The sequence below is a fragment of the Pezoporus wallicus genome, unplaced genomic scaffold (genome assembly GCF_028554395.1).
Source record: "Pezoporus wallicus isolate ANWC-B61680 ecotype Strahan unplaced genomic scaffold, APGP_CSIRO_Pwel_v1 contig_2348, whole genome shotgun sequence".
In the NCBI taxonomy this organism is placed as follows: domain Eukaryota; kingdom Metazoa; phylum Chordata; class Aves; order Psittaciformes; family Psittacidae; genus Pezoporus; species Pezoporus wallicus.
This window is the reverse complement of record NW_026636985.1, coordinates 1,296,743-1,314,103: the sequence shown is the minus strand read 5'-3', so window position 1 is coordinate 1,314,103 and position 17,361 is coordinate 1,296,743. Positions and strand designations below refer to the sequence as shown.

The window sequence follows — 17,361 nt, the reverse complement described above, 5'->3', positions numbered from 1 at the left end:
TCCCAAACAGTGTGTTTTCATAGCAGAATTGGCTTGCTTTTGGAAAGACCTAACTCCTGGAGTTAGCAGCTATGTGGGAAGCTCTTATTGACCTGTTTAAAATGGATGTGGTTTCAGTGGACAATAAAAACATGGAAGGTGAAAAAGGAGAGGGAATTTCAGGACAACGAGGGGAGGAAAAACCCCATGTGTCAACCCCATGACTTACTGGGAAAAGGAAGAGCTGAAGAGGTGAGCTGAGAAGGGATGTTAAACTTCAGTCTAACAATCCTCAGGTCAGGGCTAAAGTCTTCACCCTCTTAGACTTCATCAGAAAAGGCTGATGATGCTGGTGTACCATCTCTGAACTCCAGTCAGTGCATGAATGAGAGACCTCCATCCTGAGATCAGTTTGTGTCATGATAGCTCCTGTCTTTGGGGTTGGGATGGTTATCTCTGTATTGATGAGGTTGATAGATTAAAACAGTGTTCGTGGGGTGGCTACTGCCTGGCCTCGTGAAACAGGGAGGTATTTATAATAAGCACTGAGATTGTCTCTAGATTATTGGATACAAGGAGTTATAGCTATTTTTAATAGTTGTTTTAAACTTAGCATCTCTAAATAAAGAAGAAATTGAGATGATCCCCATAGATTTGCTTAGCCTTGTTTGGAGCCTGGTAAACATGGAAAGTGCCCCCTTTGAAGCTGTATTCAAAGATCCTGATGAGCACTTAGAGCAGCTGTGAGGTAGGGAATTGAATCGAAGATCCTGGTTCTGCTCATTTACAACACAAGGTGTAGATTTGGGGTAGAGGATCTTCAGAGCAGAAGCTCTTACCTGTAGCAGTTCTGGGGTTGTGTTTTGAAGTAGCTTTAAATCAGGTTAATACCTTTAAAGTTAACTTCTGAAGTTGGGCGATAGCGCAGTGGAGCTTGTGGGCATGGTTTGTTGTCACTGTGGCTGATGCTGTGTGGGAAAAGTTGAGATTAGATCTTACATCAAAGCCTTGAGCTGTGCTCACAAAGCTTCTTTACTTAGGTTTTGCTTGCTGCTGTCTCCTTCATGTGAGATGGGGAATGTGTGGCTAACCTGGAAGGCGAGGGTGAGGAGTATCCTTCTCACTTGGCAGGTCCGCTTGCTTCCATGCTGAATTCCATCAGAAGCACTTACCTTTGTCTTGAAGAAACCAGTATATAACTCAAAGGGAATATTTCCTTCTTTCCTAGCTTCTGTGCAATAAAGAATTACCTTAACTTTAACTCTACAGTGCTAGAGCAGAACATGGCCAGCAGAATCTTTCACTGGTGAACCTGAATGTGTGTGAAGGAGATATCCCAAAGAAATGACTTTTCCCTGCATGTGTCATGGATAAGTCATTGGTCTGAGAACTTGTGCTTTGATCCATTGAATTACTGAAGGTTCTTCTAAAACCAAAGTTAAGGTTTATTAACCTAATGGGGTTTTGGAGTATTTGAAGATCTAAGATACTGTTCACCAGCAGAGGAATGGAAGGCAGTGAGAACAGCAAGCCCAACATGTCCACATCCCCACCACAAACACCTTCCTTGTTCTCCTGGAGTGGGAAAGAGGAGCAGCTCCACATGGCTTGGCCTGAGCCATCTAAGGGAGCATGCAAAGATCCGGAGTGATCCTTGGATGAGTTAGTTCAGCAGAGTGGCTCTCTGCTGTTTGCCTCAGATCATTCTGGAAGGAGAATAGGTAGTGACAGACCTCAGGTTTAAGTTGCATATGGTGGTTAATCTAGAGTTGTGCCTGTCCTGAAGAGCTGGGAAAGCTGGGCAGTGTAGAGGAGCCAGGTAGAAAGGTTGCTCACTCTACATGGCTGGCTTGGGCTTTGAATTTATCTGTCTTACAGCGGGATCTGTCTGGCCACAAGAACATTGTGGGATACATTGACTCCAGTATAAACTCCGTGAGCAGCGGGGACGTGTGGGAAGTGCTCATCCTGATGGACTTCTGCCGAGGTGAGTGGTGTTCCTTGGGGATTTGCCCCTTTTCAGTGCTTACAGGAAACTTGCACAGCATCTTCCTGTAACAAAACCAAACCTCTTCCTAGGCCTGGCCCTTCCTTGGCTCCCAAGGAGCTGCTGTGCAAAGCAAAGCTAAAACCGGGGATGGAGATGAGGCGATGTTGACTCTGCTGATGGGATTTGTAATGCCTTTGCCCCTGCCCAGGGTGGTCCTAGATCCTTTCTGTTGTGAAGGACAACCCTTAAATATATATAGTGCTATTTTCCATAGGCTGATCCACACAGGAAGTGGCTGTTACAAAGCTGCCAGGCTGTGGAATGAAATTCTCCTTCACTTTATATCAGATTGCAAGCTTTTTTCCACTTCAGCCTGACTTAGGATTGTTCTGGAAGAAGCACGAAACAGATAACATGAAGCCAAGAAGTATTCCTCTTACCTCTGACCTTTTTGCTTGGCTGTCTCTAACCAGGCAGGCTCTTCCAGGCTTTTCCAGATGTCCTAAAGCTTTGATCTGCTGTGGCTAGGATGTGGTGTTTGGAAAATAATGTGTTCCAATGCCTCTCACAGGAATAGTGTTAAGCAAAACCAGTGTTTGGCCAGGTGACTTCCCAAATCTGTGGCTGCTTTTGGATGGTTGCAGCTGATGGAAATAGGCATCCGTGGCACCATGCACAAGCCAGGTGCATTGTAGCATGAACAACTAGATGCTAAAATGCCTTTAAGCATGTCTGATAGAGCTTTGTGTTCTGCCATGACCTCTTTGCTGCTTCATTTTGATGCAGGAGTCTTGATTAACTGCATTGTTTGCTGGTAAAAGGAAGAGCCTTATGTGGAGTTTTGCTGAAGGAATCATTACCTAAGCTCTCTGCAGGCCTAAACCTAAATATCACAAGGAGAGCTGTAAGAAACAGGCCTGGGCAATGCTGGTAAATCCTTACTCTGCTCCAGGTTGCAGAGCTCATGGTGGAGGAATGCACCCCTGCAGCTGCATCAGCCTCCCCTCTGTGCCACAGTGACCTAAAATGTGTGTTTCTAAGGTGCTCCCTTCCATCTGAAAGGTGGAGAGCTGTAAGGTGGTTGTTCCTTGTAGACAAGGCCCTCAGTGCCATGGGTTAGTGGTGCCCTTGGCAGTGCTGGAGAGTGGTTGGACTGGATGAGCTTAAAGGTCTTTTCCAGCCTGGTTGATTCCATGATTCTCACATGGTTTGCTTTTGCCAGATGCTCTGCTCAGCACACATCTGCCTCTGTCTCCAGCATTCAGACTGAAGCACAGGAATTGCTGTTGCATGCTGGTTTTTCCCTTTTGTGTCCAACAGCTTCCAAACCAAATCAGTGTCTTTGTGTGCAGAACTGCACTCGCTTGGAGTGGGAAATGTTCGCAGCTGTAATGTTTATTAGGCTGAGCTTTCCCTTTGTCCCATGCAAATGACTTTTTTCTGGCACTTGTGATGTGAAATGATGCAGTTTTGCGTTGCCAAAGGTTCAGAAAGGAGATTTTTTTCCCCTGTGTATATAGGGTGCTTTGAGAGGGGAAGAATCGGACTGTTTTGGAAAGGCCTTGACAGCAACAAAACCTGAAAGCCGAGGCAAATTCAGGACTCATTCATGAAAACTTGCTTTGGTTTGTGAGGAGTTTCCCTTGTTCCAGATGGATTTTAAGTTTGCTTTGCCAATCTGTGACTTTAGCCAAGCCTCTTGGTTGTGTATGGGGGATTTTAGTAGCTCACTTTCCCCCTCCTCTTGCTTGTATGTGGCAAACTACTCTTTGGACTGTGTGTGCCCCATATTCAGCCTTTATTTCTCTAGTCTGCCAAAAAGAAGTCTTATTTTGAAGAAGAAAGGGAAAGATGTGGCTTAGAATCACATCGGAGTGTTAACACAGCCAGGTGGCTGCGGGCCTTAGAAGCTAACTTGGTGCTCTTGTTTGAAGACAAGATGAGATGCAACACCCCTTGGCAGATATGCAGACCCCCCCTTGGTTTAGATGAGGAAATGAGAGCAGCACAAGAGGAATAAGAAGCCTCTGGGGAAGGTTTGGTGTGAATTTGGTGTTTGAACTGACTGTACAGCCACAGTGTGGGGAGCAGACAAAGACAAGTGATGTCTGCTAGGGCTGGGGCTTAGACCAGGCCAGCCCTCGCTTTGCTTTGCTTTGCTTGCAGTTTTCCCTTGTTCCAGCCCCATCCCTGCTCTGACTCTTGGTGCTGTTTGTGCTCAGGGGGTCAGGTGGTGAACCTCATGAACCAGCGCCTGCAGACGGGCTTCACGGAGGCCGAGGTCCTGCAGATCTTCTGTGACACCTGCGAGGCTGTAGCCAGGTTGCACCAGTGTAAAACACCCATAATCCACAGGGATTTGAAGGTGAGTTGTGGGTTCCACTGGTACAGCAGGGGGTGGGCATCCTCCTCCACGTGTCTGTCTGCTGCCTACGCCACGGCAGACAGGCTTGGAACGCTGGTGCTGTGCTTCTGTTGTTAGCAGTGAGGAAAAACAGGCATAAATATCTCTCTGTATTGGAAGATAAAAACAGAGATGAGCCTCTCATTGCTCCTTACCATATGTTTGCCATCTAGAGATCTCCTTAAAGCACACAAATGTTGGTGAATAGTTCTGGTTTGCACAGATGAAAGTAGTGGATGAATTATTCAGGGGGACTTTCTACCACCTGAAACAGAAATGGTGATAGAAGGTAGGGAGCAAAAAGCAGGCTGTAAATTTGTTCCCTGGACCCGCATTAAAAGGATCCCTCCAGAGATGTTGGCCGTGGGGCAGGAGGCGTCAGAAGCTTTTGAAAGTGGCCTCTAACTCTCTGTTGACCATGAAAGTGCATTGTAAAGCTCTTGTGTGCTTAGCTGGGCACAGAGGGGATTGCTTTGGAAAAATCCCATGCCTATCATCAAACAAACGGAAAGATGTTCCCTTTCTTCTCAAGCTGCTCATAAAATGCCTGAATAACACATTCAGCCACGGAGGAGGCTCCTGTGTGCATTTGAAATTCAGATGTGCTTTGTAGGTCAGGCTCTGCTTTCCGAGCCCTCAGCAGATGTTTGCTTTGTGCTGTTGGTTATAGGAGCCAAAGACCCCACATGTGCCAACGAGAGCCAGGTATTGCAGGGGGGGTGGGGAAATCCTCAGGAGTTGGTGTGATTTAACATGTTTCATGAGGCTTAGGAACAGGGACCTGTTCAGATGATATTAACCCTGCTGTTACCTTCTGCTGTTCATAAGGAACAAACTCATTGTGTGGCACGTGAATGAATTCTGGGACATCTGTGGTGGGTTAATGAGTTGATCTTGAGTGCTGCTTTCTACACTGAGCTGCAATTGAAAGGGGCTGTTATGGTCTAGTGTCCAGCCCACTGCTGTGTGCTGAGATCAGTAAAGCCTCTGCAAGGCTTGGCTCTTGGTAAGCTGTGTCCAAGGAATGAGAGTTGGCTTTTCTCTGTTTTGTGGCACGTTTCCCACTTGGCTGTTGTGTTATTTCTGTTGGGATGGCCTCTGCAGCTCCTGTCACGATTGGGAATCCAAGTGCTAACACAGAATGAATGGTTTAGATATGTTTTCACTTTGAGTTCAAACTCAAACACCAAGAAGGAACTGTAATTCCAAGAGAGACATTAGGGCCAGCAAAGCTTTGTACAAGTCCCGAGTGTAAGGAAGGGCATCATCAGGTAGGTATTTTGGTGGGTGAACACAACCCTGTTGAAGAGTGAAGATGTTGACTTTGGGGACTGGGGGATTTTTTTGCCTTCCAGCTCTTTGATGTTGCTCTAATGCTGGAGGTTCCTGCTCAGAAAGCTCTGCCAGCAGAAAGGATGGTGTGAATAATCTCTAAGCCCTTTCAGTGCAGCTGGATTAGCTTCAGTGGCCTGTAGCTGTGATTCTGAATTAACCCAACAGGCTTTGCCTGAAGCAGAACAACCTCTTGTTGGCCCAGTCTCCAGCTGGTGGTATGTAACCAGCAGCTGGGGACAACACCTTTGAGCAGCTTGCCTATAAGCAAACACGGACAACTCACTGCAGATAACGGCCATGAAAAATACACTGTGTGATCCTAGGGTGTTTGTTAAGGTTTTCTTTCCTGATCATAGAACCCTAGACTGGTTTGGGTTGGAAGGGACTTTAAAGCTCATCCAGCTCCAACCCCTGCCATGGGCAGGGACCCCTTCCACTGGAGCAGCTTGCTCCAAGCCCCTGTGTCCAACCTTGAACACTGCCAGGGATGGGGCAGCCACAGCTTCTCTGGGCACCCTGTGCCAGCGCCTCAGCACCCTCACAGGGAAGAGCTTCTGCCTCAGAGCTCATCTCAGTCTCCCCTCTGGCAGGTTAAAGCCATTCCCCTTGGCCTGTCCCTTACAGGCCCTTGTCAGAAGGCAGTGATGATGGCTGCCCCTGAGGAGCTGTGTCAGCCTGTCCCTGTGTGCTTAGAGCTGCATGATGTGCAGTACAGGGGGTGATGCTTGTTCCCATGTGCTTTGACTGACACAGAACCAGGTGTATATTGATGCTGCTTTTTCCCTAGAAATGAAGAAGCCCCTCATGTGCTGCCTCTGCGCTAGTTAGGACCCCTAGAGAAGCCCTGTAAGCCTACAGGCCTGCTTTGTGTGGTTACCTTTGCTTGTCCTTTTGGGTATTTTCCTTGCCCTCAGGGTTCACAGGCTATTGCTGCTGCAGAGCCTTCCCTGGAGTAAGAATTCCTGTTTCCTTACAATAGTGGAGAACAAATGGCCAGATCTTCTTCTGGCTGTGTGTTAATATTACCCTGGCTGTGCAGCCTCAGCTTTGAAGCTGGAATCTGTTAAGAGAAACTATGACTGTCAGGCCCCAGAGAAGGGGGGTTAGCGAAGTGGGGGGAGCACAAAATCTATCTGTCCCTGCTCATAACTATTTACTCAGCTCCTCTCTACCTGGTGGCAGTTGTTGGCATAACTTGGTTTATATTTAACCTTTCCAGTCTCACACCCTGTACCTCACGGTGTTAAAAGCACCAGCTTCAAGCCAGCTTTGATTTCTACAGCTCGGAGCTTTCCACAGTGAGACATCTCCCACTTTACCTGGGCTGCTTCTATTCTGATCCCATCTTGTTCCAGGAGTGGCTTGTGGATGAGTGCCTGATTGTCTTGTAGTAGTCACCCAGCAGGATACACCAAAATACTCTATCAAAATACTCCATCAGTCAACCCAGAGGATGCTGTTGATCAAAACAGCTTTTTCTTTCCCTTTCTCTGCTTTCTGAAGTAAGAAACTTGTGCTCTCCTGTTAAGGATTTAGTTTCTTCTGCTTTCATTGCAGCAGCAGCGTTTCCCAGTGTCGCTCTTCTCTGCGGTGTGATAAGAGAGTCACGCTGTGCTGCTCTTATCTCGCTGCCTTCCATCACCCTGCTTTGTAATGCCAAGTCTTGCCCTGATGCCACCAACAAGCTTCTGCCTGGAATGTGTTTGCCTGGATCTGTGTGCAGAGTGTGATATGTAAAATTCTTGAGTCCTCGATTGGTAAACCCTTGTATCGACCATGTTAAGCGTATGGCTGTGCCAAAATCAGGCAGTGCTCTTAGATGTCACGTTGCATTCGTTTCTTGGCCATGAAGTAGTAAATAAGCTTTCGGAAGCAAATAGTGGATGGTGTCACAGGAGAAAGGGATGTTGAAACGTCTCTTTAGAGACTGGAAGGTACAGGAGGGCAAGCTGAGAGTGTACCTGGGTCGTGCATCCCACCCACATCACCATGTGAGCTTAGGAGCACTGGCCTTAGAAGCCATTGCTCTCATGAGAAGATAAGTGTTGATTTTGCTAATTAAAGGCAGCTTTATTCTTTATCCCTCACCAGTGTGTGTCTGTACAGTCTTATAGGACCCCAGTCTGGTTTGGGTTGTAGGAACCTCAAAGTTCATCCAGCTCCAACCCCTGCCACGGGCAGGGACCCCTTCCACTGGAGCAGCTTGCTCCAAGCCCCTGTGTCCAACCTGGCCTTGAACACTGCCAGGGATGGGGCAGCCACAGCTTCTCTGGGCACCCTGGGCCAGCGCCTCAGCACCCTCACAGGAAGAGCTTCTGCCTTATCTCCAACCTGAATGTCCCCTGTTTCAGTTTGAACCCATCAGCCCTTGTCCTATCCCTACAGTCCCTGATGAAGGGTCCCTCTCCAGCATCCTTGTAGCCCCCTTCAGACACTGGAAGCTGCTCCGAGTTCTTTGCGCATCTTTTCTTCTCCAGCTGAACAACCCCAAGAGTTTTCTTACGACTTCAGCAAAGGAAATCATTTGTGTCATAGAGTAAAGGCAGAAGCTGCACACTCATAGTTTCCCTTAAAGGTGTTTTTTGGAGGCATGAAAATCTGACATTGGGCACATCAAAGACTGCAGCTGGAGTTGCAAGCGTTGAGCAGTGCTGGCAAGTGACTGAGGAGTCACCTCAGACTTCTCAGCCAGATAAAGTGGAAGGGCTCTTCTGGAAGTGTTTGCAGGGAATAGGGAATAACACTGTCAGTGTTGATCTGGGGAGAACATCTGTGTGTGGTGCTTTATCCAAAGCAGATGGGTGCTGGAGGGGGAAGCGGTGTTGTTTAACCCTTGGTTTCAAGCCAGCCTTTCCCCCCTCAGCTGTTCTGCTTTGGCTGCATTTTCTGGTGCTTAAAATGCTGACTCCTTCTTTTTCTTTCCTTCTTGTAAAGATCAGCCTTGTTGGGGAGCTCTGCTTCCAAAGGCTTTTGTTAGTCCACAGTTCTGGGGTGGGTTTGGGGAGATGGCTGAGCAATGTGTTTGATCTCATGGCTGTATCTGAGCATTTGACATTGATTGAAGAGAAATACGTTCAAACCTGGGTGTATTCCCTTGAGAGAGCATCTTGGTCATGCCACTGTGCAGGTGAGGAGCTGGAATACAGGCGTGCTCTGCCAAAGCAAAGACTGAACCTAGGTTTTTCCACATCTTAGGTCAGTGTTGAACCATTCAGACAGCTTTCCTAGGTGGGTGCAAGCTGGACTTCTGTTGCTGTGTGATTAAGTGTGAGTATTTAGGGGAAAGGCAGTGACTGCTGGCTTGATTTCCTGACTTCCAGCTCTCCCAGGTGTTGCTTTCAGCGTGTGTTTCAGTTGTCTCATTCCAAACACTACTTCAAAGAAGGGGCTCATCTCTTCAGCAGCACATGGTGGTTTTAGCAGAGGCAAGGTAATGTGCTTGTGAAAGGAGAAGGGAGAGGTGGCAGAGGGAAGACAGTTCCTAGGTACAACTATGCTTCCATGATTTGACTTCTATTTCAGGAGATGTGACAGAGTTTTGATGCCTGTTTCCTTTGCTGTCATGTTATGCTTTTATGTCAGACATACCTGCTATGTCTTCAGGCACTAAAAGCTCATCTGAAGAACATGAATGAGTTTTTTGTCTGTTTCTCTATTTGTGATGCTTGTAGGTTGAAAACATCCTGCTGCATGACCGTGGCCACTATGTCCTGTGTGACTTTGGCAGTGCTACTAACAAATTCCAGAACCCTCAAACAGAAGGGGTGAATGCAGTAGAGGAGGAGATCAAAAAGTAAGTGTGCTTTTCCTTTGCAGCTCAGACACAGTTTGTATTTGTTGCAGGTAAGTGCCTGTGGGAAGGTGAAACAATAAACTGAGCTTGATGTAATTGCTTTGGACCTGAAAGACTGAGGCATTACTGCAGAGAGGTTGCCCACGTTGAGGAGGTAGTGACCTGTTCTGTTATGTATGGGGTCTGTCTCTGTCCTTCCTCTATCTTGGCTTCTTTGGACTGTGATACAGCAGATGACAGAATCCCTGTCCTCCACAAGCATAAATCCTTGCAGTGACTAAGGGAACTCATGGCCTGACTCCTCAGCTCCTAAGATCCTTGAAGTGTTTCATCTGGCTCTTTCTCTTGCTGCATGCACGACTAGCTGTATGATAGCAACTAGGTGCACCCTGATGCTTTTGAAAAGGGGCCTTAGGTGGCAGTTCAGTAGGACATAAGTGAGGAATGGGGCACTGTCTGGGTCCTTTGTCTTGCTTTAGTTGTATAACATCACTGCTGCAGACGTTCCAGTTCTGTTAATACAATGTTCTGGTTAGAAAAGAACAAATGCCTCCTTTTTGTTAGAATTCAGTTCCACCTCCTTAGGTTTCCTAGGCTTCTTTGGCTGAAGCTGCTAGTCTGGCTTTGCAGCCCCTTTGGAGCCCTTTTCTATAGGCTTGTACACTTATTAACAAGCCTATAGAAACTTTGCCTTTAGCAACGCTTTCTTGTGATCAAGGTAAAGAGCATGTGAGGTGCCACAGCAGAAATGGTAGGAAATCTTCTCGTAGGAGTCTCTTCAGCTGTGGTGCAGCTTCCAGCTTTTCTGTTTGTTAAAAAGAGGCAGATTCTACCTATATTTGTGATGCAGAATAACTTTTCCCTTGTGTACAATGACTCTGAGTAGGGCTCTGGGTATGGAAGCCTATTTATTAGGAGCCACATATCCAGTTACAATCTTTGTAATTCACTTGGCCAAAGCCCCAGCAGTGAGGACATTGCCGAGGACATTTGGCTGCTGACCTTGTTTAATACTCTGAATCCTTGGATATTTCTGTTCTAGTTCTTAAAATGACTGCACAGATTTAGGAGTGAATTGCTCACTTTAGGCAGGATCTTGGTCTCTGCTTTGGTTCCACAGGGCAGTTTGCAGTGCTTGGTGTTTTATTGTTAGAGGGATGCAGCAGATGCTGTTGTTAAAAGATTTCTCCACTAGATGATCATCTTTACTATCCCTTTCCTTAAAATGAATAGGGAAAGAGTGAATTTTGAATCGTTTGGAAATGTGACACAGTGCAAGTGCATCTTCCAGCCATTCCCAACTCACTGATAGACTTTTCTCCTGCAGGTACACTACATTGTCCTACAGAGCACCAGAAATGGTCAACCTGTACAGTGGCAAACTTATTACTACAAAAGCAGACATATGGGTACGTATCAAACCCACTTACCGTCATACAACCAGACTGCAGCTTGTTTTCATTACCATAATGATGGGGTAGCTTTCTGGCTGGGGCTAACCCAGTTTCCTTAAGAGACTGGGCAGTTTCTGAGTACAGAGTTTCTCTGCTTGATGTTTCCCAGCAGTTAACTGCTGAGTAGGATGCCTTGTGGATAAAACATGCGTGCTTCTTTGCATGCTACTTGCAGTGTGGTTTTAATTTGGAGATGAATGAAATCCCGGGGCTGAACAGTGCAAACCTGATGCCATAGCAGGAATTGAAACAGGAAATTCAGAGGGCTGTGACTACTTGTGCCTGAGTTGCTTTGCAAGCATGTGAAAGCAAAGTCACTGGTTAGAATTGAGTAGAAAACAGACCTTCCCTCAGGAGCGATAGTATGCTTATCCTGGCTAGTGTCACGCAGTTACTTTGTCAAACCTGGCCAAAGACCAAGCATTTTGCAGTGCTGTTTCTAATGATCAATGCAGTCTTGCCCTGTGCTTTTCATGTTGAGAGCAAAATGCAACTGGGGTGTAATCCATTCCTGGCTAAGCTGGTGAAGGATGGAAGGCTTCCCTTTAGTTGGGTTGGAGGTGAAAAGAAGTCTGTGCTGTTTGTAGTGCAGTGGCGATTCAGCACATGGGAGGTGTTTAAATTCAGAGCATGTTTGTAGGGTTTAGGAGGCCTTGAGCTAGGAAGTAACAAGGCAGGAGCAGTATAAGCAGAGGTTTAATGTCTCCTCTATAGCTCTGCATCTGCATATACAAGAGGGAAACTTGCTGGGAAGAGTCCTCTGTCCTCTCTTGAGCTGAGCTTGGAGGCAGGAAAGCAGCAGCTCCTGTGGGGCTCTTGCTCTGCGGGGTTCAGCAGGAGGTTTGTAGGGCCAGGCTCTGTACCAGTGCTGGGTCACTCCTCTTGGGGTTAGAGGGCTGAAGAGGGACTCACAGCTAGAACAGCATGGAAAGATTGCCAGGTCTCAAAGGTACTAGGATTCACCCTCCTTCCCGTGATAACATGGAAGGGAGGAGACCCAAAGACTCTCCCCTTCCTGACATGGAAGGAATTTTGTTCCAGTAACCCACTGAGTGTTTCCAAACCAGCCTGTGGTGCTCTGCACAGTGGGGCCTCGACTTCAAGGCTGCTGCAGTGCTTGTCCTGCTGGAAACGTCCCTCTCCTTAAATCTTATCAAGGTTATTTTAAACCGGAGTGCAGCTGGACTGTGACATCCTATGACAAAAGATAGAAGCTGCTGCTGAGTTGCTTAGGATGGGGAAATGCTTCCCCCTCTCCCCTCTGAAGTGGTGGGAGGGTTTTATAATTAGCCTTTTGTGCAAAACATGGCTTTTCTTTTGCAATAGGTGGTGGTTCTTGCTGTCAGAAGCAGCACAGGGATAGAGGGCAGGGTGACAGAAGCTAGAAGCCTGCAGCCGTACGCGTGTGGCTCTCCCTGCAACACCTTTATAATGGTTGAAAGGTTGAACTTCAGCTTGAGCACAGTTTGGATCTTTCTGTGTCAGAAAAAAACGTATTAAGGATGATGGGTACCATTTATTTTTGCTATTGCTTTGCCTTTTCCTCCCAGCATGGGCAGAAACAGGCTTTGCCTGTTTCATGATGTGAATGGCTGCGCTGTATAGTGGTATTTGGAGCTCTCTGTGTGATGCTGCTTGCACAGTCCCCCAGGTTACGGTGTCTCAGCCTGGAGATGGGAGAGCTTTTCATGTGTTTACCTACGTGTGTAACTGTGCTTGTTTCCAAGTGCATCACAGGGATGTTAAAATGTAGTGGGTGCCATGTGGGACCCATGCAGCAGAAGGAGCTGGAGACTTCTCCTCTTATCCACGAGGGTGTTTGAATTTTACCGTTCCCAGTTTAAACCCTTTGCTGTGTTCTGTCTCTTCAGGCCCTCGGCTGTTTGCTGTACAAGCTGTGTTACTTCACCTTGCCCTTTGGAGAGAGTCAGGTGGCAATCTGTGATGGCAACTTCACCATTCCAGATAATTCCCGGCACTCACAAGACATGCACTGCCTCATCCGTGAGTTCTGGTCCCCTTCTGTGCAACTCGGGTCTTCTGTTCTTGTATCTCCTGCCCCTACAGTGAAACTCTTGGTGTTTCTCTTCTTTTAAGACACTTCCTTGCACACAAGGGTGGTTAAAGTGATCTTTTGGTAGCTATGGGATCACTCTTTGACAGACGGTTGTGACAGAGGTTGCTGTTTGGCCAGGCTGTCGTGAGCTCTGGAAAGGCAGGAAAACAGAGAACCATTTGGTTTAGGAGTCCCACAGGAACTTGCACAATAACCCTATTGATGTCGAAACGTATTTCCCCAGTAATAAATCTATTTGGATAAGGAACTGAAAGGACCCACAGTGACTTAAGACGAGCGATAAGAATTCATCTTCTGTGAACTGAGAAACAGAACTGAAATGATTTATAAATAAGGCACTGACTGGAATGAATGTGGAACGAAGGGGACAATGCGCTGCTCTTGGCAAAGCTGGGGCAGCTCTCTTGTTTCCAGCACAGCATTTGAGTTTATTTTTCTTTGCCTAGCCACAATCTTGACTAATACAGACTTGGATGTGTTTGCAGAGCAGCCTGGTATTTTCTTTGCTTATGTGGTGTGGTGGATGGGTACGCATGGACAGAGCCATCTTTAACTAGATCAGGTTGCTCAGAGCCCCCTCCAGTATGACCTTGAATGTTTTCAGGGATGGGACATATTCCACCTCTCTTCCTTATCTCTATTCTTGATACACTGCCACAAATGGCTTGTGAACCTGTCTGTTCTGTTGCTCTGATGTTAGCATCTCTATCTCTTAAAGGGTATATGCTTGAACCAGACCCTGATAAGAGACCTGATATTTATCAGGTCTCCTACTTTGCATTCAAACTGGCAAAGAAGGAATGTCCAGTCCAGAACGTCCAGGTGAGTGGCAAAGGAGTGGATTGATGCAGGGCTTTGTGGGAGGAGACTGGGGGTGGCATTTGCTGAATATTGAGTATTCAGCTGGATTCTGCCAAGCTCTGACATTAGGAGGGTCTTTCTTTTTCAACTAGCAAAGCTGTTTGGGATTTTGGCATGTTTCTGGGGAGGAATAAGGGCAGGAATCAGGATTTTGTTTCCTGTGTTGTGTATTTCTGTCCCTGATTTACCTCTTCACCCAGTTACCAGCGTGAGGTCAAGCAAGAGATCCTGTGCATGTGAGCATGGAAAATTAGGCCATGCTTGTGCAGCTGATTGGATTTCCAGGCACATTCATCATTGCATGTGTAATTTGTGCTGCAGTTGGGTTTAGACATAGCAGGTTGTGTCTGCTTCCATTTGAACTACACCAGACCCTCCACCACCATCTTAGTGTATCTTTATAGGCTTCAACTGAAAAACAGGGTGGACAAGTATTTTCTTATGGTGTTATGGCACTATTCTACCCGTATTTTTTACAGTAGTATTAGTAAGTATTGTTGCTCTTGTCCCCAGGTTGTGCTATGAAGCTTTGTGTCCACATGTAGGAAGTGGTCAGAAAGCTGAACTGTATTCTTCCCTTGTAAAGACTCTCCCATACTCCTGTTTCTACATGACATTAACATTGAGGGGTTTTGTCCTTTGTCCAGCGTGAGGAATAGTTGCTTTGGGGATCCCCCAATCTGCCTGTTTCATTGTGCAAATGGTTTCTGATTCTATTTTCACACTAAATGTGGTGCTTTTGGGATCTGCAGAACTCGCCAATCCCCACTAAACTCCCAGACCCAGTTAAAGCAAGTGAAGCTGCTGCAAAGAAGAGTCAACCCAAGGCCAGGTAACCACATCTGCATTATGCTCAGACCTTTTTAGTGCCTGTTGTCCTTCTGCTTTTAGGAAAGGTGCCTGGTATATTTAGCTGCTTCCTTGGGGGCTTACATCTACACTGCAGTCCTGAGGGTTCTGCTTCAGTGACATAAATAACTATTGATCCCATTGACCTGAAAGGCAGAAAATGCAGATATTAAAGGAAATCTTTCTGCATGGGGAGGACTTGGGTGATACTCAGCATGACTCAACAGCTTAGCTTTTTGTACTGGAGACACTGCTTGACAGCAGCACTTGAGGTTCATGCACTTAAATGAATGTAGTGTGTCATCCATCCGGAGTACCTGAGAGCAAAGTCAGGAGGCAGACTGCAGCTGGCCTGCACTGGGCTTGGAATTGGCCCAGAGAACAGGAGTCTGCTGAGAAACTGCATCACGGACTGTTGCTGTTAGAGTTTGACCCTTGGTAGATGATAAAACCCAGTACTTACTGGATGAAATTGCTGTGATTTCTGCAAGAGCCCTATAATATCTTCCAGGGGACACACACAAAAGCCCAAGGAGGCTCCATCCATCTGAGGAACCCAGTTAGGGGGGAAACCACTGTACTGCTGTGGTTTTAATCCTCTCCTGATGCTGCTGCTCTGCTTATGATACTGTGATTGAGACTTGGAAATTCTCTTGGGCAAAACTTGCCCCTTGTTTTCCTGCAAAGTGAGCAGTGCAGCAGCAGGCTCTGCAAACCCAGCAGCTTCCTTCACTCTGGAGCAGGGAATCTCTCCTCCTGCCTGTCAGTCCCAGGAGTCTGCTTTGTTTGGTTTTGTAACTGAGTGCAGCTACTTCCACGTTAGTAGAACAACTTGAGACCTAATGAGCAATGCACAGAAGGGCAGGGGGGTGTCTGGCTGCTTGGCTCTGTTGTGTGCGTTGTTGGAGTGAATTGCTCAGTGAATGCTGAGCAGAGATCAGAAGAGGCGCAGTGACCTATTCTGGGGCAGATGGACTAAAGTTAAGGTACTTCCAAAGATGCCAATTTAGATAACTCTGCCCAAAGGTGCCAGCTGCTCCTAATCTGATTTGTGATGCCCTTCCTTTGCTCATCCAGAACTCTAAGTGGATTTAAACAAGATGTTGTATCAAGTATTTGAATGAGTGGTTTTAACAGCTTCCGGCCGTCACAACAGGAGAAGATGCCACAGTTGGTCAAAGAAGTCGAAAGGACGGTGTTAGATCAATTGTTGGAGATGCATCTGTTCAGTTTTACTGTGCTTGCAGCTTTCTGGAAAGAGTCAGTGTGTGTGTCTGGATGTCACCAGCATCAGTCACGTGTTTCAAGCCTCTAGTGTGTGTTGCGTGCAGCAGCTATCAGGCTAACAAAGACTGTGCTTTTCCCACTCTTCCTTTTATTCCTTACCTTCTAGGCTGACAGATCCCATCCCTACAACAGAAACTTCCATAGCACCCCGCCAGAGACCTAAAGCAGGACAGACACAACCCAACCCTGGAATTCTGCCCATTCAGCCAGCCCTGACACCTAGGAAGAGACCCACGGTTCCAGCAGCCATTCAGCCGCAAGGTGAGGTGGTGCTCCCTGTGTGGTACCACAGGGCTGTGGTACACCTTGATCTAACTGAGCTGTTTTGTTTCTCCCTCCCCACCAGTTGCAGGCCCTGCTGCCCTGGGCAGTGCTCAGCCCTCGCTCCCTGCAAGTGTTCCCCAGCAAAAAGCAGCACCTCAACAGGCTCCAGCACAGCCCCAAGCCAAGCAAGCACCGGCTCCACAGCAAGCCCCGCAGGCACAGCCCCAGGTCCCCTCTACTCAGCCACAAGCCACACCTCAGCATCAGCAGCAGCTTTTCTTGAAGCAGCAGCTCCTGCAGCAGCAGCAGCAGCAGCAACAACAACAGGCTGCCTATTACCAGCAGCAGCAGCAGATGATGCAGGCGCAGCAGGTAAATGGGCACAGCTGTGTTTGTCACATGCTTACTGTGCTAGAGGCCTGTGAGGTTGCATCTTTGCATTTAGGGCAAGCCCTCTGGTTTTGGGGGGAGAAAGGGCAGGTTTTGGACATTTTCCAATGTGTCTGCAGTTCTCTAGTGAGATTTTTTTGCTACACAAGGCTGGTATTTTTAACTGTTAATGTTAAAAGGCCTTGAGATAGTTTAGTCACATACAGACATGAAATAGGCAGTGAAGATTTTACAGCTCCAACTGTTTCAGAGTCTTGAGGTCAATGTTCAGCTGATGAACAGAAGGGTGCAATTTCTCTTCTGCTCTTGTGATACAAGGAGCCTGGCATGTCTTCTGAATTGTAAGATTCAGGTCTGGGTTTGTGGTAGCCAGCAGTGATAAGGAGGCCTGTGGACGCATGATGTGTTAGATGGGGTGGGTGTAGATGACAGACTTGCATGCTGTTTATAGGTGTTTATAGCAGCAGAAATCCCTGCTAAAGCATATTTAACAGTAGAAGCAAAGGCATGGTAAATCTTCTTATCCTGGGGAAAGGTGTAGAATTGATAGAAGTGAAGAAAGGAGTTTGGGACCACAGGAGAGTCTGTGCTGAGGGAGCCCCTTATGGGTGTAACTCAGCATCTGTCCTTAGATCAGAAGGCCACTTCCCACCACACATTTGGCCTCCAAGCCATCCC

The 17,361-nt window shown here is 47.1% G+C and overlaps 1 protein-coding gene across 6 annotated transcripts in view; it reads left to right on the top strand.

Moving 5' to 3' along the window:
- Positions 1–17,361, top strand: part of AAK1 (AP2 associated kinase 1) — a 73,296-nt gene that overhangs the window by 23,577 nt on the left and 32,358 nt on the right. For all 6 annotated transcript variants that reach the window (XM_057402526.1, XM_057402529.1, XM_057402530.1 and 3 more), the window contains exons 3-11: positions 1,858–1,966; positions 4,192–4,334; positions 9,380–9,501; positions 10,829–10,910; positions 12,827–12,959; positions 13,751–13,854; positions 14,646–14,725; positions 16,136–16,290; positions 16,376–16,665. In XM_057402526.1, the coding sequence (XP_057258509.1) occupies positions 1,858–1,966; positions 4,192–4,334; positions 9,380–9,501; positions 10,829–10,910; positions 12,827–12,959; positions 13,751–13,854; positions 14,646–14,725; positions 16,136–16,290; positions 16,376–16,665 (1,218 nt within the window). The remainder of the gene's footprint in view (positions 1–1,857; positions 1,967–4,191; positions 4,335–9,379; positions 9,502–10,828; positions 10,911–12,826; positions 12,960–13,750; positions 13,855–14,645; positions 14,726–16,135; positions 16,291–16,375; positions 16,666–17,361) is intronic.